The sequence below is a fragment of the Doryrhamphus excisus genome, chromosome 14, assembly GCF_030265055.1.
Source record: "Doryrhamphus excisus isolate RoL2022-K1 chromosome 14, RoL_Dexc_1.0, whole genome shotgun sequence".
In the NCBI taxonomy this organism is placed as follows: domain Eukaryota; kingdom Metazoa; phylum Chordata; class Actinopteri; order Syngnathiformes; family Syngnathidae; genus Doryrhamphus; species Doryrhamphus excisus.
In genome coordinates this window covers 17,756,631-17,780,374 of record NC_080479.1, presented here as the reverse complement: position 1 = coordinate 17,780,374, position 23,744 = coordinate 17,756,631, and the positions used below count along the sequence as shown (strand labels likewise).

The following is a 23,744-nucleotide window of genomic DNA, read 5'->3' as shown; positions in this document are numbered from 1 at the left end:
CATACATAAGTCACACTGGAGTATAATATAAGTAGCACAAGGCCAAAAATGCATAATTATGTTAAAAAAACATACATAAGTCACACTGGAGTATAAGTCGCACAATGCCAAAAATGCCAATTTTTTTCCAAACTCCCATCAAAGTGGACCACTTCTATCCTCCATCCATCACCAAAATTTCATTTTTTTCATTTATAAGTCGCTCTGGAGTATAAGTCGCAGGAACAGCCAACCTATGAAAAAAAGTGTGACTTATAGTCCGGAAAATACAGCAATTCCATAGCATATGTAACATGACCATAAAGCGTGATTTCCTCCATCGTTTTCCTAGAAACTGAACACACCAGCTGTTTTAAAAGCCCCCAAAGAGAGGAAGTCCAGCAAGAAAGAGGGGGGGACTCAAGGGAAGCCATCCAGCCTGCCGGCAATTCTCTACAGGTAGATTCCACTCATTGGGAAACGGCACACCATGAAATCTGACTTTGTAAATATCAAACACCGGGGGCACAAACAGCAGGAGGTCCTGCCATTTTATTTCTGTGAATGCTAATTTGATGTACACCAACTGTAAAGAAAGCATCGTTTGCTCATGCAAGTTAGACTGTCAGTAGTGTAGTGCATCACCGTTGATTTTTCCCCCCGACTTCGTCACATGACCGGAGTTCTTCTGACTTTTTTGGCGTACTTAAATGTCCCCAGCAACACCGCCATTTTATTCAGTTTATTTATTCAAAAAAACTGGAAAAAAAACAGAAAAAAACAACATACGACTTGTGATTTTTGTCAAAAATCAGCGTCCTAAAACACTGCCATTTTATGCCATTTTTGGGTACTACTGGAGCCCTGTTGAGCGTGTGTGAGTTTTCCCTTGTTTTTTTTTTTTTCCAAAAAAATGCATTAGAAGCAAGTAGAAAAAAAACTGAAAAAAAATTTGGAAAAATTTTTTAAAAAACTGCATACTGCAACTGCATCCCTTATGATTTTTGTCAAAAATTGGCGCCGTCCAACATCACCATTTTATGCCGTTTTTGGGTACTTCTGGGCCCCCTGTTGAGTAAGTGTGAGATTTGCCTTTTTTTTTTTTAACCAAAAAAGTGCATTAGAAGCAAGTTGAAAAAATCTGAAAAAAACAACATACATACTTATGATTTTTGTCAAAAATCGGCGCCATCCAACACCACCATTTTATGCCGTTTTTGGGTGCTTCTGGGGCCCCTGTTGAGTAAGTGTGAGGTTTCCGTTTTTTTTTTTTTTTTACCAAAAAACTGCATTAGAAGCAAATTGAAAAAAAAACTTATGATTTTGGTCAAAAATCGCCGTCGTCCAACACCGCCATTTTATGCCATTTTTGGGTGCTTCTGGGGCCCCTGTTGAGTAAGTGTGAGGTTTCCTTTTTTTTTTTTTTTGACCAAAAAAGTGCATTAGAAGCAAGTTGAAAAAAAATGAAAAAGACGACATACCTTATGATTTTTGTCAAAAATCAGCATCCTCTAACGTCGCCATTTTATGACGTTTTTGGGTGCTTCTGGGGCCCCTGTTGAGTAAGTGTGAGGTTTCCCTTGTTTTTTTGTTTTTGTTTTACCAAAAAACTGCATTAGAAGCAAGTTGAAAAAAACTGAAAAAACGACATACGACTTGTGATTTTTGTCAAAAATCAGCGTCCTAAAACACCGCCATTTTATGCCGTTTTTGGGTACTACTGGAGCCCTGTTGAGCGTGTGTGAGTTTTCCCTTGTTTTTTTTTTTTTTTTTACCAAAAAAATGCATTAGAAGCAAGTTGAAAAAAAAACTGAAAAAACGACATGATTTGATGATAACACCGCCATTTCATGCCATTTTTGGGTGCTTCTGGGGCCCCTGTTGAGTAAGTGTGAGGTTTCCGTTTTTTTTTTTTTTGACCAAAAAAGTGCATTAGAAGCAAATTGAAAAAAAATGAAAAAAACGACATACCTTATGATTTTTGTCAAAAATCAACATCCTCTAACGTCGCCATTTTATTACGTTTTTGGGTGCTTCTGGACCCCCTGTTGAGTAAGTGTGAGGTTTGCCTTGTTTTGTTTTTGTTTTTTTACCAAAAAAGTGCATTAGAAGCAAATTGAAAAAAAATGAAAAAAACGTCATACCCTTATGATTTTTTGTCAAAAATCAGCGTCCTCTAACATCACCATTTTATGACGTTTTTGGGTGCTTCTGGGGCTCCTGTTGAGTAAGTGTGAGTTTTACCTTGTTTTTTTTTTTTACCAAAAAAGTGCATTAGAAGTTGAAAAAAACTGAAAAAAACGACATACTAACCCCTTACGTTTTTTGTCAAAAAAAAAGTGGAACCACTTTCTTCAACACCATAAAACAACCAGAAGTCTGCTCACGGAACAAAGTGGTTGTGGTGGGGGGGGGGTCATCACTGCTGATGCACTACACTGCTGATGGGGAATTTACAAATGAATGGAAAGAAAATATGAACTATTCCTTTAAAGTGCGTATGTCATATGTATTTTACACGCTGAATTTGATTTGTTTGTTGGTGAAATTAGGATAACTAGCCCCTTTTCCACCACATATACATGGGATTTTTTTTTAAATATGATGCGTTCCACTCAAGAAAGTGTTTTTTGGATGTAAAAATCGTGTATTTACACTAAAATAAGGCAAAAATAGGAAATGTTTTGTTTTTTCTGTGGAGCTAAAGACCTACCTCCCAGTCACTAATCCTCCATTATGCTATTTTTCTTTACTGTTTTACTGATAATTGTAACCGTAACATCACGTTACCGCCTGACGTGGATTCACACAGCATCTCACCTTCAACCCCTTCAATTGTAAAAGTGCAGTCTTGTTCGGAGGAGGAGGAGGAATCCAAATGGCAAATGGTGGTCACACCAGATACCAGACTAATAATAGCACCGTATCTCCTATCGTCTGGACAAACGGTCCGGCAACATTTAGTCTTGGAGCGTCTTTCTGATTCTGATGATGTTTGATTTCCATATCCTGTTCCGAAATTAGCATACGTTGGTCACTGTTGATTGGTGATATGACAATGCGGCGTTCCTTTCCTTTTTTTTTTTTTTTTGCATTGACTTCCTGGAACTGCGACACACGTGTTCTGTTCCTACCGTTGATTCTCATCTTGTTCTGTCTTTTGTCAGCCGGTCCCGATTGCAGTCTGTCTGATCTCTTTTGGAGATGTCCTTGTATCTTATCTTGTGCCTCAAGTGGTCAGTTCAATATATAATAGTCATTTTGGTAGGTGGTCATGTGACTTAGCCGCATCAGTCTTCTCTTAAACATGATGGAGGCGATATTCTTAGTATGTATTCCGTACATTCATTCATTTTCTACCACTTATCCTCACAAGGGTCGTACGGGGATGCTGGAGCCTATCCCAGCTGTCTTCAGTCGAGAGGCAGGGTACACCCTGGACTGGTGGCCAGCCAATCACAGGGCACATATAGACAAACAACCATTCACACTCACATTCATTGAGTATTAAGTTGCAGTGTGATGAATCGAGCGCTGTTAGCTAAGTGTTTGTTCTCAGTAAGACATTCACACTCACATTCATACCTATGGACAATTTGGGAGTCGCCAATTAACCTAGCATGTTTTTTTGGAATGTGGGAGGAAACCGGAGTACCCGGAGAACATGTAAAATACACACAGAGGGTGGAATCAAACTCGGGTCTCCTAGCTGTGTGCCCTCTTGCGCTGACAGCAAAAATATTCATTCATTCATTCGTTTTCTGCCGCTTTTTCCTCACGGGGGTCGCGGGGGTGCTGGAGCCTATCCCAGCTGTCTTCGGGCGAGAGGCGGGGTACACCCTGGACTGGTGGCCAGCCAATCACAGGGCACATATAGACAAACAACCATTCACACTCACATTCATACCTATGGACAATTTGGAGATGCCAATTAACCTAGCATGTTTTTGGAATGTGGGAGGAAACCGGAGTACCCGGAAAAAAAAAAACCCACGCATGCACGGGGAGAACATGCAAACTCCACACAGAGACGGCCGAGGGTGGAATTGAACCCTGGGCTCCTAGCTGTGCCGCCCCCTTGGGAAATTAGTATTTTAGTATTAGTATTTTAGTATCAGTATAAATTAGTATTAGTATTGTTTATACACCTTTTGAGTATTAAGTTGCAGTGTGATGAATCGAGTGCTGTTGGCAAAGTGTTTGTTCTCAGTAAGACATTCACACTCACATTCATACCTATGGACAATTTGGAGTGGCTAATTAACCTAGCATGTTATTTGGAAGAAATTTTTGGGGGAGATTACAAACGTGGTTCCTTTGGTCGTCCAGTCAGGCACCAGACGAGTCTTGGACAATTTCGTTCAGTGCTACGGTTTTTAATTTTGTCAGGCCCTGGTACTCTTAACTATTACATTTGTATTGGGCGGCACGGTGGTCGAGTGGTTAGCACGCAGACCTCACAGCTAGGAGACCAGGGTTCAATTCCACCCTCGGCCATCTCTGTGTGGTTTTTTTTTTGTTTTATTTTTTTATTTTGGAGTCGTATCGGGACATGTTCGTATATTTGTATATACACCTTTGGAGTATTAAGCTGCTGTGTGAGGAATTTAGCGCTGCCAGTGAAGTGCTCTGACTTAATTGGCGACTCCATATTGTCCATAGGTATGAATGTGAGTGTGAATGGTTGTTTGTCTATATGTGCCCTGTGATTGGCTGGCCACCAGTCCAGGGTGTACCCCGCCTCTCGCCCGAAGACAGCTGGGATAGGCTCCAGCACCCCCGCGACCCTCGTGAGGATAAGCGGTAGAAAATGAATGAATGAATGAAATTTGTATTTTTTATCTTTATCCTTATCTTTATTATTTTTCCAAATTCACACCCAAAAAGATGACGCATGGTTGAAATGCAAACCACACAAATGATAAGGAATCATGCAACTGCATGTAGTGATGAAACGTTGGTGGAAAAGGGGCTAATGTCTGATATGTTTTATAGTCCATTTCCCTCCATGTGGATATACCTTCCAAACTTTGCCAATAAAATTGAATGATGTTGCTCACACACATTATGTTTTGGCAGCTGCGGCATCTGTAAAAAGAACCAAGACCAACATCTACTGGTGCTGTGTGATACCTGCAAACTCTACTATCATTTAGGTTGCCTGGAACCTCCACTGACACGCATGCCCAAGAAGACCAAGAACAGCTACTGGTGAGATCTCGATCATAAAAATAGCATGGTGCCAAACGATAACCTCTTAACCTTTTAGGTCAGGGGTCTCAAACACGCGGCCCGCGGGCCGAATGTGGCCCGCAGGACACTAGTTTGAGGCCCCCCCCCGCCTTGATATGAAAGTTTAATGTTAAAGTTTGATATGGATGCTGTATGGTATCATGTACCCAGAAAAAATTATTACGTTTGATTAATGTTCATGTTAAAGGTTAAATAACTGTTAATAGTTATCCTCCCTATCCGTGTGGAAGTGGTAAGTTTTTGGCTATTTAAGTTGAAGGGAAATAACTTGAGGGCTTACCGTTTAGGTCGCTAGCTCTCTAGTTTGCGAGTTAGCATGTGTCTCAAGACCCTGCAGTTGCACAATATGTTGTAAATAAAAAAAAGAGTATAAATGTGACTAATGTGACTAATAATGCTTTGTTTATTTTAATCAGAAAAAATAATGTGTCTACCCACCAACTATATGTCGTTTCTTAAGTTTTTATTATTTGCCGTTTTGTTATTATTATTATTATATTTGTTTATTTATTACTGATTGATTGATTTTCTTTATTCTTGATTTTGTTATTTATTTTTCATCTTATTTTGTGTAGAAAAATAAAAAGTGGAATGTTTTATCAGAGCTTTTCTTGTAGAAAATCGAAACCAAAGCAAAGTTTATTAATTTTTCTGTTTTTAATAAATGCGTTTTTTTTTTGTTTTTTTGGGGGGGGGGGGGGGAAACCTGATGCGGCCCAGTCTCGCCCCAGACCCTAGCTCCAGTGGCCCCCCAAGTAAATTGAGTTTGAGACCCCTGCTTTAGGTGCTAGAGTTTTTTTTCTCCCAGTTTTGACGCATGATCTAACAATTGTGACGGGAGTAAATTCACTCATCTAATGTGCACGTTACGATCTTCAGGATGCTAGCCTTCACAATAAAAGTGATTTGGCCTATATCCTGTTTAGTTAAGTTAACAAAATAAGGGTGTCGGGGTGCTGCAATGACGTCAGCCTCTCTCTGGTCTTCTCTGGCTGGCTCTGGTGGGAGGCAGCCATAACCAAAAAATGCTTTACTGGGACCAAATTTTTTTGTTATTTTGTTGTTTTCTTTTAAACTTGTGTTGGTATTTGTTTTGTATATATCTTAGCTAGCTTTGGGGTGTGAGTTTTGCGTTCTTTGTAAGATGACACTAAGACTGTTATATTGAATAATTAGTTCCTACGATTTCCAGTGGGTCGATAAGCTTAGCTACGCAGACCGTAGTCGTGAATTAAAGGAAAGTTCACGAATTTAGCCGCAGAATTTAAAATTTAAGAAAAATGTAGCGGCTTCTACATCTGGAATTATGGTATTATGGTATACTACTTTTCAAAAGTACTAAACATCTATTGTGAAAGTGTACTCATGTGAAAAGAAACGTCATCACATTTAATGGTTTGATATTTATATACTTAAATACTAAAAATAGCTCTTGTATAAAATTCAAAGTTTAAGTCTGTAAACTTTTATGACCAACCTCTTAAAAACACCGAAATGGAGAATTGTTAGGAACCGGAGTCGAAAGAAGGAATCGGAACCTAAATCTTAAATCCTAAAAATTGCACTTTGAAATCATTCATTTAATGTAAAGTGTGATTTAAATTATTAAATTAAATTATATATTAAATAATAAATTATTTATTAAATATTAAATTATTTATTAAATATTAAATTATTTATTAAATATTAAATTATATATTAAATATTAAATTATTTATTATTATTATTATTAAATCTTTCAAATTCAAACAATGCCCAACAGGCCAAATTTTACATAGTTACAGTAGTTTAAAAAGCCGCTACTTGGGTAATGTATGCTAGAATAATTTATACTACTTCTTGTTCTGTGGATTTCAGTCGTTGTAATAACACAAAGAAAAAGTATGATTATAGCCGCGGTTTGTTTTTCAATAATAGCTCTGACATTTAGTGGGAGTAGGAATAACAGTTGATGGACGCCGCAAATGTCAGGAAGAGCCTCTTGTTTGGACAAATTGTTGCTGGGTGATTTGTGGTTGCTGCTATTTGATGTCTGGAGGAAAAAAAAAAATACTAATTTGGCTTTTTGCTTTCACTCATTAATATAAGATGGTTGCCAACGACTTAGAAGATGTGAAAACATTTGGCTAATTGTGGAGTGAATGGATGGATATGTGCTTACAAATTGAGAGTTATTCTCAATGACTGTGCATCCTTTCATTTTTCACTATGTGGCCCTGGCTGGAAAATGTTCGAACACCCCAATAGATCATGACTGAGGCTGGAATTTTCTCATATTCATAGTTTCATTCAGGAAAAAAAATGTCATTTAATCACAGGAATGACGTATCCTCGAGTGGTTCTGCGATATTTGACCGTTTGACTGATATTAACATCCGTTCTATGTCATCAGGCAATGCTCAGAGTGTGACCAGGCCAGCAGCGATGAGGCTGACATTGCTATGGAGACATTACCCGATGGTACCAAGAGGTCCAGGAGGCAGATTAAAGGGCCCATCAAATTCATCCCGCAAGAGATGTCGCCAGAGCCCAAGAAGTCTCAAGTGAGAGGCTCAGTACGTACTTATCTTATGTGAACTTCAAATATGTTCATTTATTCATTCGTTTTCTACCGCTTATCCTCACAAGGGTCGTAGGGGGTGCTGGATCCTATCCCAGCTGTCTTCGTCACCCTGGACTTAATATCTTTTGAGTATTAAGTTGCAGTGTGATGAATCGAGTGCTGTTAGCAAAGTGTTTGTTCTCAGTAAGACATTCACACTCACATTCATTTATTCATTTCCGACCGCTTTTTCCTCACGAGGGTCACGGGGGTGCTGGAGCCTATCCCAGCTGTCTTTTGGGGCGAGAGGCGGGGTACACCCTGGACTGGTGGCCAGCCAATCACAGGCCACATATAGACAAACAACCATTCACACTCACATTCATACCTATGGACAATTTGGAGTCACTAATTAACCAAACATGCATGTTTTTGGGGAGAACATGCAAACTCCACAATGAGAATCGAACCCACGTCTTCCCGATGTCCTAACCGTGTGGCCTACATGCTAACCATTCTCCATGTTTGGGGCATGTTTGTGTATTTGTTTGGGCATGTTTGTGTATTTCTTTATACACCTTTTGAGTATTAAGTTGCAGTGTGATGAATCGAGTGTTTGTTCTCAGTAAGACATTCACAATCACATTCATACCTATGGACAATTTGGAGTGGCTAATTAACCTAACATGCATGTTTTTGAGGAGAACATGCAAACTCCACAATGAGAATCGAACCCGCGTCTTCCCGATCTCCTAACTGTGTGGCCTACATGCTAAGCATTTGGCATGTTTGGGGCATGTCCGTGTATTTGTTTATACACCGTTTGAGTATTAAGTTGCAGTGTGATGAATCGAGTGCTGTTAGCAAAGTGTTTGTTCTCAGTAAGACATTCACACTAACATTCATACCTATGGACAATCAATTTGGAGTCACTAATTAACCTAACGTGCATGTTTTGGGGGAGAACATGCAAACTCCACAATGAGAATCGAACCCGCGTCTTCCCGAACTCCTAACTGTGTGGCCTACATGCTAAGCATTCGGCATGTTTGTGTATTTATTTATACACCTTTTGAGTATTAAGTTGCAGTGTGATGAATCGAGTGCTGTTAGCATTCATACCTATGGACAATCAATTTGGAGTCGCTAATTAACCTAGCATGTTTTTGGAATGTGGGAGTACCCGGAGAAAACCCACGCATGCACCGTGAGAACATGAAAACTCCTACACAGAGATGGCCGAGGGTGGAATTGAACTCGGATCTCCTAGCTGTGAGGTCTGCGCGCTAACCACTCGTCCACCGTGCTGCCTTCAAATATGTTAGAGAATGCATTCAAGATATTTTTTATTTTTACACTCTGATTAATGAATGAATGAATTTGACTGCCAAGATGGCCGATTACATAACATCCAAGCTCACCGGGCGGTGATCAAACTTTTACAACAAAGTATCAGAACTTTTAGGAGAATGCTAGGGTGCAAGTACTCCATATTCAAATAAAGGGTAAGTTAATAATAAAGTAATACAGTGGACTGAAACGTATTTTAAAACAATCTTTTTAACATGGGTGTTTTTGTTTCCTTGTTAGCCTCTTAATGAGAAAACTGTAATAATCGTAAAGGAAGGTTAAGTCACCAGCCTGCTCGTTTCAGTGAGCTATTGAGAAATAATATTCTGTTACGCAAATACGATAAATGACCGTTTATGAAGTAGTTTGTTTCATAAAAGAATTATGTGAACAAAGTCATGTGATGCATCGCTTATAAGCCATGATGGTGTGATTTTCAGTCAAGTTGTGTCCAAAGACTACTATATTTCTGTACCGTGTCTGGCCCACGCCGCTATACTTTGTGTTTACTGCAAAGTAGAAAACCCCTTACCCACCCCCTCCCTGGATCCTACTTATCGTAGCCTACCATGCTTTGATTCAGTGATATAGAGCTTCCCTCCCACTTCCTCAAGAGACACTCCAGATTGCTATCTGACAGCTTTGGTGGCAGTGGCAGGGTAATCTTTCACCTTCCTTTTGTTTTTTTTTTTTTGTTTTTTTTCCACGACTGTCAATATTTGACCTTCTCCCACTCCTCTGGGACGAGAGGAAACTTTTCTACTGTTAAATGTTACAACGGCGTGTATTCTTGTCAGTGGGACGCGTACAAGTAGCGGTGTAAAAAGCCGAGGTGAATTTAGTCAGGAAGCATCTGTAATCTAAGCGGCGCTGACTTCTTTTTACGGTTAACACCGTCCGCCGTCGTCGATTGTCCTGCAGCAATAAAGTTAAGTCAACGGTTGAATTGGGTGCAGTTTTTTACCGACGCAACCTCTGCAATTACGGCTCTGCTCCTGTAAACCTTCCATCGCGTCCTTAAAAACGTGTGGGCATCAGTTGAAAAACATGTCATCAAATGGCATTTATCCGTATTTAAGATGGCGCTATCATCCGATCATCATCATCATCACAAGTTCAATTCCACCCTCGGCCATCTCTGTATGGAGTTTGCATGTTCTCCCCGTGCATGCGTGGGTTTTCTCCGGGTACTCCGGTTTCCTCCCACATTCCAAAAACATGCTAGGTTAATTGTTCATTCATTCGTTCATTTTCTGCCGCTTTTCCTCACAAGGGTCGCAAGGGTGCTGGAGCCTATATCGGGTGAGAGGCGGGGTACACCCTGGACTGGTGGCCAGCCAATCACAGGGCACATATAGACAAACAACCATTCACACTCACATTCATACCTATGGACTATTTGGAGGCGCCAATGAAGTCAGAGCACTTCACTGGCAGCGCTAAATTCCTCACACAGCAGCTTAACACTCTAAAGGTGTATATACAAATATACGAACGTGTCCCGATATGACTCCAAAATAAAAAATATTCATTAATTCATTCATTTTCTACCACATATCCTCACGAGGGTCGCAAGGGGAGCTGGAGCCTATCCCAGCTGTCTTCAGGGCGAGAGGCGGGGTACACCCTGGACTGGTGGCCAGCCAATCACAGGGCACATACAGACAAACAACCATTCACACTCACATTCATACCTGTGGCCAATTAGCCTAGCATGTTTTTGTCATCTTCCCGATCTCCTAACTGTGTGGCCTACATGCTAACCATTCGGCATGTTTGCGACGTGTTTGTGTATTTGTTTATACACCTTTTGAGTATTAAGTTGCAGTGTGATGAATCGAGTGCTGTTAGCAAAGTGTTTGTTCTCAGTAAGACATTCACACTCACATTCATACCTTTGGACAATTTGGAGTGGCTAATTAACCTAGCATGTTTTTGGAATGTGGGAGGAAACCGGAGTACCCGGAGAAAACCCACGCATGCATGGGGAGAACATGCAAACGCCACACAGAGATAGCCGATGGTGGAATTGAATCCTGGTCTCCTAGCTGTGAGGTCTGAGCGCTAACTACTCGACCACCATGCAGCCCGCTAGGTTAATTGGCGACTCCCTATTGTCCATAGGTATGAATGTGAGTGTAAATGGTTGTTTGTCTATATGTGCCCTGTGATTGGCTGGCCACCAGTCCAGGAAGTACCTGTAGCATTTTTATCTGTTTTTATGGGTAGACACTTGATATGAACACTTAAAACTATCATGGTAGCACTAACATGTTAACATTAGCATGTAGCATTGTAGCATTTTTGCCATTTTCATAGGCAGGCGCTGCACGGCAATCTAGTGGTTAGCACGCAGACCTCACAGCTAGGAGAACTGAGTTTGATTCCACCTTCTGGCATCTCCAAATTGTCCATAGGTATGAATGTGAGTGTGAATGGTTGTTTGTCTATATGTGCCCTGTGATTGGCTGGCCACCAGTCCAGGAAGTACCTGTAGCATTTTTATCTGTTTTCATGGGCAGACACTTGATATGAACACTTAGCACTATCATGGTAGGTGTTAACATGTTAACATTAGCATGTTAGCATTGTAGCATTTTTGCCATTTTCATAGGCAGGCGCTGCACGGCAAACCTAGTGGTTTGATTCCACCCTCTGGCATCTCCAAATTGTCCATAGGTATGAATGTGAGTGTGAATGGTTGTTTGTCTATATGTGCCCTGCGATTGGCTGGCCACCAGTCCAGGGTGTACCCCGCCTCTCCCCCAAAGACAGCAGGGACAGGCTCCAGCATCCCCTGCGACCCTCGTGAGGATAAGCGGTAGAAAATGAATGAATGAATGAATGAATAGTTACTTAGTGTCTAATGAAGCGTACCCCCCCATACCCCACCCCCACATTGCATAAGTGACCCACTATGAAATAAAACCACAAGTGTTTGCAAGCATGGAGGATGTTTAGGGATAGCAATCTTGATGTTAAGTATCCTGCCATCTGCCACATGACAGTGAGCCAAAGGCGACAGATGGAATTGTTTTGACAATGTGTTCTATACGTTTATTAGCGCTTGTGTATGTGTGTATGTGCGTGTGGGGGGGGGGGGGGTCTTGTCGAATAATCAGTGTAAAAATCACCCACATTTAATTTCTCAAAAAATAATTAACAAAGTCCATCTTTCAATTCCTGAAGACAGTAGCAGAACAATAGCAAGAAGTCGAACCGTGGAGAACCGCGCATTCTTGCTGATGAAGATTACCCAACACAATCTGGGCTGATAATTTCCTTCTACATGCGGCATTTAAATGTTAAAATTGTTGTGTTTCACAGAGAACCAGAGGGCAGAAAAGAAAGATAATCCCTATCAGTGAAGACGGAGACGACAAAATTGAGGTTTGTCTCTCACACACACACACACAAACATATATAGACATTCAACCAAACGATGCATAGAAAATAGGATGACTTATTGATATGTCATAAGCTCTGGAATTTATTTATCTCTCCAAAGTAGTCTGAAGGCAGGGCAAGGAAAAAAAAAAATCCCTGTACTCTTTATCTATTGGCTGCACCTACAAATTCTGTCCATGAATGTAATGAACAGACAAAGCAGCTCGGCGGAGGCCATTGTTTACCATGAACGGGTTTGACTTCCTCCCCAACAATGCAAATTGCCCCAACCGGGGACTGATTGACCAATCCACCCAGTCTTCCTTCCCTGACTTTTATGTAATGTTGAAAAGTGTTGTCAGCCTTGACAGTCTTGCATCAATCTAAATTGTGATTAATTGTGGGTGAGTGTGTGGGCTGCATATCCCGCGCCTCCCTTGGGATGCGGGAGGTCTGTCAGAGGACGCATACACACTTTGTACTTAGTATTTGTGGCTAATATTTTGGAGATTCAAGCAAAAAACGGTCATGTGAAAACCATAAATATGATGAAAACAAAGCCTGCGTCACCTTGGTCCATTCATTCATTCATTTTCTAGCTGGAGCCTATCCCAGCTGTCTTCAGGCAAGGGGCCGGGTACACCCTAGACTGGTGGCCAGCCAATCACAGGGCACATATAGACAAACAACCATTCACACTCACATTCATACCTATGGACAATTTGGAGTCACTAATTAACCTAGCACGCATATTTTTGGGAAGAACATGCAAACTCCACAATGAGAATCGAACCCACGTCTTCCTGATCCCGATCCGAACTGTGTGGCCTACATGCTAACCATTCAGCATGTTTGGGGCATGTTTGTGTATTTGTTTATACACCTTTTGAATATTAAGTTGCAGTGTGATGAATCGAGTGCTGTTAGCAAAGTGTTTGTTCTCAGTAAGACATTCACATTAATACCAATGGACAATTTGGAAGTCACCAATTAACCTAGCATATTTTTGGAATAAGGGAGGAAACCGGAATATCCGGAGAAAACCCACGCATGCACGAGGAGAACATGCAAACTCCACAATGAGAATCGAACCCGCATCTTCCCGATGTCCTAACTGTGTGGCCTACATGGTAACCATTCGGCATGTTTGGGCCATGTTTGTGTATTTGTTTATACACCTTTTGAATATTAAGTTGCAGTGTGATGAATCGAGTGCTGTTAGCAAAGTGTTTGTTCTCAGTAAGACACTCACACTCACATTCATACCTATGGACAATTTGGGAGTGGCCAATTAACCTAGCATGTTTTTGGAATGTGGGAGAAAACCGCAGTACCCGGAGAAAACCCACACATGCACGGGGAGAACATGCAAATTCAACACAGAGATGACCGAGGGTGGAATTGAACCCTGGTCTCCTTGCTGTGTGGCCTGCTTGCTAACTACTCGGACGCTGTGCAGCCTGTTTTTCGGTCAGGTATACATTTATATTAAGATTGTAAAGTTTCCATACCAACAATTTTTTTTACATAATAATAATAATAATGTTTATGCAAGTATTACCCACTAAAAGGGTTCCATTTTAAATATTGCCATAGCTAAGCAATGTTCCCCTACTATAGCCAAAATGAACCAAACTGTCACTTTAAAACCGAGGTACATACAGAACCCATGACTATGGAGTACTCAGTACCTACGGAGTACTTCTTTTCCATTTCCAATTAGAAGCAGCCAGGACTTGATTCTCATCAGCTGTGTTTCCATAGGAACCAGTGCCAAGGGAGCGAAGGCAGCGGCAGTCGGCCGTGCTGAAAAAACCCAAAGCAGACGACACCAGGACCGAGTGCACAACCTGTAAAGGATCGGGTGACAATGAGAATCTTGTGAGGTGAGTGTATGTGGGTCAAAGATGGGCGTACGCCTGGACATGTGTGTGTGTGTGTTTTTTTTTTTCTTCGACACGCGTGTGCGTGTGTGCGCGTGCGCGTCACAGGCATATCGTCTTGATGATTAAAGTTCAATCTTCATTAGGTTTCTAGCGCCTGGGCTCAACAGAAATATGCGTCTGGCCCCTATCTCTTCTCCAGGTCCTCTGTATTGACCTGCCACATACATTTGCACACTTCATTAAGGGAGAATGAATAGCACAATTTAGTCTGCTGCTTTCTGGGGATTCCAGGTGCAAGACATAATAAAGCCGATTGTACTTTGATATTGCAATTTTACGCTCGGGGCTTTGGAGGAGTTGGGGGGGTGTGGAATTAACAAGCAGGGCAACTGGACAAAATACCTTGTCAGCACATTTTCACACATTTGACATCACATGGTCGTCATTGTCATCAAACGTATGCATGCGTTAAGAATGTAATATGGCCGTAGGAAGGAATGGATAACAATGGCATCGTTCATGTCGTTCCTTCTCGTCTCCTTGTCTACCCTTTTTGTGTTGATGAATCATTCAGACCAGACAGAGAAAAAGTTCTCTCTTGTGGTATTTGGGAAATGTCAGTATTCATCAGGAATGAGCAGCGCTTCCAAATTTCACGGCTTTACTCATAACCACGGTTTTGTAAACTATATTCATTAATAAAGCATTGCTGTTTCCTGCTTGAATGCGGTCTGTTAGGGATTTCTCTTGGAGAGGAATAAAGTATCTATCCATCCATACATCCTACCATACTTCCACCCATCCATCCATCCCTCCACCCATCCTTCCATCCATCCTTCCACCCATCCAACCATCCATCCATCCCTCCTTCCATCCATCCATCCCTCCTTCCATCCATCCATCCATCCATCTATCCATCCATCCACCCACCCATCCATCCACCAATCATCCATCCATCTATCCACCCATCCATCCATCATCCATCCATCATCCATCCATCCATCCATCAATCTATCCTTCCTTTCCTTCCTTCCTTCCTACCTACCTTTCCTACCTACCTTACTTCCTACCAACCTTTCCGACCTACCTTCCTTGCCTACTTACCTTCCTTGCCTACCTTCCTTCCTTGCCTACCTTCCTTCCTTGCCTACCTACCTACCTACCTTCCTTCCTTTCCTTTCCTTTCCTTTTTTCCTTCCTTTCCTACCTTCCTTCCTTTCCATCCTTCCTTTCCTACCTTCCTAACCTACCTTCCTTCCTTTTCTTCCTTCCTTCCTTTCCTTCCTTCCTTACCTACCTTCCTTCCTTCCTTCCTTACCTACCTTCCTTCCTTACCTACCTTCCTTTCCTTCCTTCCTTACCTACCTACCTTCTTTTTCTTCCTTCCTTACCTACCTTCCTTCCTTACTTACCTTCCTTACTTCCGACCTAACTTACTTACCTTACCTATCTTTCTTCCTTCCTTACTTATCTTCCTACCTTCCTTCGTTCCTTACCTTCCTTCCTTCCTTCCTTCCTTCCTTCCTTCCATACCTTCGTTCCTTCCTTACCCTCCTTCCTTCCTTACCTACCTTCCTTTCCTTCCTTCCTTATCTACCTTCCTTTCCTTCCTTACTTACCTTCCTTACTTACTTACCTACCTTTCTTACCTTTCTTTCTTCCTTCCTTCCTTACCTTTCTTCCTTCCTTCCTTACCTACCTTACCTTACCTTACCTTACCTTACCTTACCTTACCTTACCTTACCTTACCTACCTTACCTTACCTTACCTCACCTCATTCAGTACCAAAGACATATTTATATATTTTTATAATCCCGAACAAAACATTTTTAAAAATGTCTGTCATTGAATGAGTTAACAAAATTCTGAGTTCTGTATTTTGTCCCAAATTAAGCATTTTTAAGCATACAAGCAAATCTAAGTCATTCAGATGACACGTTCAAATATGTTTTTGATACGTTGTATTCTCCACTGGTCACTAGGTGTCAGTAATATTACATTGATGAGACAAAGCAAGTATTGTACACACTAATGTACACATTAAAACGGAACCACAACCAGGAACTCTCCCAATGCTAACATGTGTGAGTCTATATTGTATATTTTTCATCTTTATGTCTTATTTGCTCTTATTGTGTGTACTATATCGGGTAACAGGAGTGTAAAGGTGACTATAGGGGTGCTATTTCATGTGTGGAAGACTCTTATAATGTTAACAAAAAAAAAGTGCAGACTATGACTATTGCCAGCCATCCAGGTCCTTGAATTCTCAGGGCCTTTAATCAGTCCAACTTTAGGGTTTAGGACTAAGACTAGACTAGACTAGATAGGACAGGTCTAGGTTTCACACTGTTGTGGTCCAAAACGACAGTCGTTAAAATACAGTGGGGTGGGGGGGGGGGGCATCTCCCAGCCGACCACAGTCGTTCTTTGGGCGTATCCATGACCACCCCACGACCAGGGGGAGTCCACCCAAATGACTGTCGTTGGCAGGCAGAGCCCCCCCCCCCCCCATACTATTGTCTACCTTTAACGAAAGAGAGAAACCGTTCTTGTCTGGGCATGCCTCTTACCTGTATACACTTATGAAATATGTTTAGCGGTTCTAGAGTGGTTTTTCGTGGGCGTGAAGTGGAGAGGCGTACGGGTCGGGCTTTGAGGTGTGCTGCCCCTGACTCTTTCTATCTTTGCATTGCACAGGTTGTGAGAGCCGGGGGCAGCCACCCTCACCTGGCATAAAAACCGATGTGGGGACCGATGACCGTTGGCTTAGCGAGAGAGAGCGAGAGACACAAATTGAGACATTTGAGGACCGGCTGTTGAGTCAGGATGAAGAACACCACCTGCTGCCCAGCAACCATGTCTCATCCAAAACTGGACCAACAGCCGATGTCGGTCCAAACTGTGGAAGTGTCACATTTGTCGTTTGTTGACATGGAACTCCATCCTGGTTCAGAGTTTACTCCTTTTTTTTATTGTGGCTCTGATATGTTTTTTTTCTTGGTTTGCATGTTGTCAATACCACTAAGTAGAACTACTGAGACTGGGACTGACTGGTAAATACTTTGGTGTCTATGAGATGTTAGTTTGTATGGTGATTAGCCAAATGTCATGGTTCTCTTTGGGGGTGGGGCCTCGGGGCAACACGTCAATTGGAACGTTCTTCATGATGTTTTATACTATTTACTTATTATGCACTTGGGAAGGGGCCAATTCCTGACATTCACATATGGGACATTTCCGATACCAATGATACCAACGATACTGTCGATACCACGATACCACCATCCATGAGCCACGTCTGTGCTTGATTGGTGTCAGCTTGTTTGTCAGCAAACGTAGCTAAAAGGATATCAGCCATCTTGTCATCACACACTTGTCCTTCCTTCCTTCCTTACCTTCCATCCTTACCTACCTTCCTTACCTTCCTGACTTACCTTCCCTACCTTCCTTCCTTACCCTTCTTCCTTCCTTACCTACCTTCCTTCCTTCTTTACTTACCTTCCTTACTTACTTCCTACCTACCTTACCTACCTCACCCACCTTCCTTCCTTACCTTCCTACCTTCTTTACCTTCTTTCCTTCCTTACCTACCTTCCTTCCTTACCTACCTTCCTTCTTTACCTACCTTCCTTTCCTTCTTTCCTTACCTTCCTTACTTCCTTACTCCTAACTTACTTCCTACCTACCCTTCCTTCCTTCCCTCCTTCCTGCATTCCTACCTTCCGTCCTTACCTTCCTGACTTCCTTACTCCTAACTTACTTCCGACCTACCCTTCCTTCCTTCCTTCCCTCCTTCCTGCATTCCTACCTTCCTTCCTTTCCTTCCTTCCTTACCTTCCTTACTTACCTTCCTAACTTACTTCCTACCTACCTTTCCTTCCTTCCTTACTTCCCTACCTACCTACCTACCTACCTTCCTTCCTTTCCTTCCTTCCTTCCTTACTTCCTTCCTTACTTACCTCCTACCTTACTTCCTACCTTTCCTTCCCTTCCTTCCCTTCCTTCCTTCCTTCCTTCCTTCCTTACCTCCTTCCTTACTTCCTACCTTACCTTCCTTACTTCCTACCTTACCTACCTTCCTTCCTTCCTTACTTCCTACCTTTCTTCCTTTCCTTCCTTCCTTACTTCCTTCCTTACTTGCTTCCTTACTTACCTCCTTCCTTACGCCCTTCCTTCCTTCCTTACCTACCTTTCTTCCTTCCTTGCCGACCTTCCTTCCTTCCTTCCTATTTAGTGATTATGCACTTGGGAAGGGACCAATCCCTGCCATTTACATATGGGACATTTCCGATACCGACGATAGTGTCGATACCACGATACCACCATCCATGAGCCACGTCTGTGCTTGATTGGTGTCAGCTTGTTTGTCAGCAAACGTAGCTAAAAGGATATCAGCCATCTTGTCACCACACAATGCGTTTCAGCCGTCTTCCTAACTCGCCCAAGCACTCCGTCTGACGCATTCAGGGCCACTCAAAAAAAACAGTAGGACATCATGTGTGGACACAGCTACTGTACGTTGGCTCATATTTTGTTCAATAAAGCGATTGTTGATCGATTAGCTTCTCATCATTCTTATAGCGCCATACGCTACAATAATGTTAATATTAACGTAAATTTCCGCCGGTATCGGTGTAGGCAGATGTCCAAATTCAAGTATTGGGATCGGATCGGATGTGAAATAATTTGGCTAAATTAAATAAAAATAAATAAAGTGGATGTTCATGTTTGTAGTATAATTTTGTTAATTTTCCAAATATTTCCATGAAGTAATATTAGGAAAATATTATTATCTTTAAGTCTATAAGTCACATACAAATAAAGTGTGTTAGTGGTGTCACATTTTCTATGCCGCTTATCCTCATTACGGTCACAGGGGTATATACAGTAGGAATATAAATCCATATAATGTATATAATATATTGTTTATAATATAATGCAATGTAACAATATAATTTAATTTTGATTGTTTCTCATAATATATATAATTTTAAAAAAAATTTAACATTTCAAATCCATCCAACTAAAATTATTTTTCGTCATAATATTAAAAGTTTATTAATTTTTTTTTTACCTTTTTACATAATTATTTACTAATATTCAAGCCATAAAACTTTTAAACATTATGGTTTTGTACGTGATTATGAATTTTTTTCACAAAAATATTTTGTAAAAAAAAAAAAAAGCAACCTAATTTTTCAAAAATGTCAACTTTATTCGTTGTTGTGTTTGTCGTTCCTTTTTTTGGCTATATTTTAATTTTATGTAGAAAAAAAATTGTTTATGGTTTTTTATAATTTTATATTAATAGATAGATAGATAGACTTTTTTTACTGTCATTGCACAATAATACAGCAGTGAAATTGCCAACGAAATGTCATTGCCTGGCTCCCGTATAATAATAAATAATAATAAGATGACAACAAATATGAACAATGTACAGCATAAACCTCATAAAATCCTGATTTTAAAAGTATTTTCTCTTAATATTATGACTTTATTCTTGTAAAAAAAAAATTGTTTTTAAGTTAAAATTTTAGAATGTGCCAAAAGTCAACACCCGCGGGCCACAAATGGTCCCCGGGATGCACTTTGGACACCCTTGTGTGAAACCTTTGTGTTTTTTCATAGACGCAAAAACGTTCTGGGGGTGTTGACAATGCTAGCTGGACGGTATTGGGTATCATTTTTAGCATGTGCATATTGGCTGAGTGGACACTGCCTGTGTGTTTTTCATCGTTTCTTTTGTCGGTATCAGCTCGGCATGTTTGAATCCCACTCAGATCAGGTATGACCATTGGAACCGTGTCAGTCACAATGATGAATATATTTTGCCATGACATATTTAGTTTATTCCATTATTCTGTGTATAGGAATTGAGTATTAATTGCACTTTTAGACAAACGTGGATGTCTTACAGTATTAACCGGTCTTCCTCTCGTCCGTCGCGATGTCCACAAGTTGACATTTGACTCCCTTTGTCTCGCTTCCACGTCCCTTGTGGTCCTCAGTCATGGCTGTCAAAACAGCTGCTTTTGCTGTGCCGGGGGGGTCTCATGACACGTGTCAAATTGTGACCCGGAATGTCACCACGTGACCTATGTCGGGCCTCGGATGGAAGCTTTTGGGGGGGGTTGGAGGGGAGCGAGACCTTTGGTCTTCACTGTGTTGCCAACAACGAACTCTATTGGTCTTTGGAGATGGAATATTGGATCTCAGCAGTTTGTTGAACCATGAACAACGCTTTGTCGTTGTTCTTGCAGGATTGGGTTTTCATGCATGGCCATATCGATGAACCCAGCTACACTGCATACATTATTTTAATCTAATTATTATATGATATTATATTATATTATTATTATGATATCATTTTATTATTTTATATTATTTAATTATTTTAATTATTATTATATTGTATTAAATTATTATTATATCATTGTATTATTTTATATTATTTCATTCATTCATTTTCTACCGCTTTTTCCTCACGAGGGTCGCGGGGGTGCTGGAGCCTATCCCAGCTGTCTTCGGGCGAAAGGCGGGGTACACCCTGGACTGGTGGCCAGCCAATCACAGGGCACATATAGACAAACAACCATTCACACTCACATTCATACCTATGGACAATTTGGAGTCGCCAATTAACCTAGCATGTTTTTGGAATGTGGGAGGAAACCGGAGTACCCGGAGAAAACCCACGCATGCACGGGGAGAACATGCAAACTCCACACAGAGATGCCCGAGGGTGGATTTGAACCCTGGTCTCCTAGCTGTGAGGTCTGTGCGCTAACCCCTAGACCACCGTAATTATTTTAATTATTATTATTATATCATTGTATTATTATTATATTATTTAATTATTTTAATTATTATCATTATATCATTGTATTATTTTATATTATTTAATTATTTTAATTATTATTATTATATCATTGTATTATTTTATATTATTTAATTATTTTTATTATTATTATATCATTGTATTATTTTATATTATTAAATCATTTTTAATTATTTTAAAAGAAGCCAGGAGAACACATTCAGTCTTTTCATTTTTACTTCCTGATGTCCTGATTATTATTATTATTATTATTATTATTATTATTATTATTATATCATTGTATTATTTACATTTTTATTATTATATTATATTATTATTATATCATTGTATAATGTTATATTATTTAATTAATTTAAATTTTCATTATTATATTATATAAAATTATTATTATATCATTGTATTATTTTATATTATTTAATTGTTTTTAATTATTTTAAAAGAAGCCAGGAAGCGAGCAAAAATGCAAGCAAGAAATACATAGAAATACAGCTGAATAGGTGCAGATTCTGGAAGAGCCAGAAAGCTTTCTGTGGCGGTGTAGCTGCTGAGTTCACTACTCAATACAAAGGGCCGAAAAATGAGCATCATAATAGCATAATTTGTGCACATATACAATTGATTTGGTTGTATCAATGGATATGGTAGTATTTAGCATTTCTTGTGTACTCATTACTGTATTTGTACGGTAGGGTTTCTAGTAAGAATGTCACACAATGTGTGTGTGTGTGTGTGTGTGTGTGTGTCGGCTTATAGCTGTGGAAAATGAAGCGGACCTTTTAATAAACTCCTGACTTTTTTTTTCATCTTATTGGTGCGGTGATAAATGAGTGTCAGCCAGCTAATTAATAGCTCTTAAGGTGCAGCGGCGGCGGTCCGTTTGTGCGTGTAATGCCCTCTGTCATCTGTGATTTATCACCTGGGAAGTGGCATTGTTGGGGGGGTAGGGGGTGTGTGTGTGGGGGGGGTGTCTAGCGGCTGAGACAAGCTGTTGCCCCGAGAGACCGTGCATCTTAGAACCATCTGCCGGGTGGTCTTATCCGTGATCGCCATCAGCGTGTAAAGTACACATCTTTTCAGATCTAAGAAGGTCACGCCAACAGCATCCGGGGGGGGGTCGTTCTATAGGTTTTGCAAGTCTGCAGCATTGCGGTATGATTTATGCTCACGCTTATGAATTATCATCAATATTGCTGGTGAACTTTGTGCGGTCTGAGCTATTGACTATTAGTATGAACTTCTGTCTCGACTCTTTTAGTTCCCATGGCAGAATTCATGGTTCAATTTATCACAGCAATTAGAAAAAACAGCCCCAGACCGTCACACTACCACCGCCATATTTTACTGTTGCTATGATGTTGTGGGATATTTTTGGTAGACAGCAAAATTCATGGTTCCATGTATCACTAGCAAGTTTTCCACATCCTGAATCAGCAAAACAAGCCCAGACCATCACACTACCACCGCCATATTTTACTGTTACTATGATGTTGTGGGATGTTTTTGGTAGACAGCAGAATTAATGGTTCAATTTATCACATCAATCAGAAAAAACAGCCCCAGACCATCACACTACCACCGCCATATTTTACTGTTACTATGATGTTGTGGGATGTTTTTGGTAGACAGCAGAATTCATGGTTCTATTTATCACTAGCAAATCTTCCAGGTCCTGAATCAGTAAAACATCCCCAGACCATCACACTACCACCGCCATATTTTACTGTTGCTACGCTGTTGTGGGATATTTTTGGTAGATGAAGAATTAATGGTTCCATTTATCACTAGCAAGTTTTCCAGGTCCTGAATCAGCAAAAAAAAATCCCCAGACCATCACACTACCACCACCATATTTTACTGTTGCTATGATGTTGTGGGATATTTTTGGTAGACAGCAGAATTCATGGTTCTATTTATCACTAACAAGTCTTCCAGGTCCTGAATCATCAAAAATAAATCCCCAGACCATCACACTACCACCACCATATTTTACTGTTGCTTGTAGGATATTTTTGGTAGACAGCAGAATTCATGGTTCCATTTATCACAGCAAGTCTTCCAGGTCCTGAATCAGCAAAAAAAAAAAATCCCCAGACCATCACACTACCACCACCATATTTTACTGTTACTATGATGCTGTGGGATGTTTTTGGTAGACAGGAGAATCAATGGTTCTATTTATCACTAGCACGTCTTCCAGGTCCTGAAACAGCAAAACATACCCAGACCATCACACTACCACCACCATATTTTACTGTTGCTTGTAGGATATTTTTGGTAGACAGCAGAATTCATTGTTCTATTTATCACAGCAAGTCTTCCAGGTCCTGAATCAGCAAAAATATCCCCAAACCATCACACTACCACCGCCATATTTTACTGTTACTATGATGTTGTGGGATATTTTTGGTAGACAGCAGAATTCATGGCTCTATTTATCACAGCAAGTCTTCCAGGTCCTGAAACAGCAAAACAGCCCGAGACGTTACACTACCACCACCATATT

The 23,744-nt window shown here is 40.6% G+C and overlaps 1 protein-coding gene across 3 annotated transcripts in view; it reads left to right on the top strand.

Moving 5' to 3' along the window:
• phf14 (PHD finger protein 14) overlaps positions 1–23,744 on the top strand; it is an 80,820-nt gene that overhangs the window by 34,556 nt on the left and 22,520 nt on the right. Inside the window, exons 15-20 of one of the 3 annotated variants that reach the window (XM_058047704.1) lie at positions 332–438; positions 5,059–5,190; positions 7,625–7,787; positions 12,452–12,514; positions 14,276–14,397; positions 17,098–19,188. In XM_058047704.1, coding sequence (XP_057903687.1) covers positions 332–438; positions 5,059–5,190; positions 7,625–7,787; positions 12,452–12,514; positions 14,276–14,397; positions 17,098–17,104 — 594 coding nt within the window. In that variant the 3' untranslated portion in view covers positions 17,105–19,188. Of the gene's footprint in view, positions 1–331; positions 439–5,058; positions 5,191–7,624; positions 7,788–12,451; positions 12,515–14,275; positions 14,398–17,097; positions 19,189–23,744 lie in introns of those variants that run through there. The other 2 variants (XM_058047703.1, XM_058047702.1) reach the window with 2 other exon arrangements.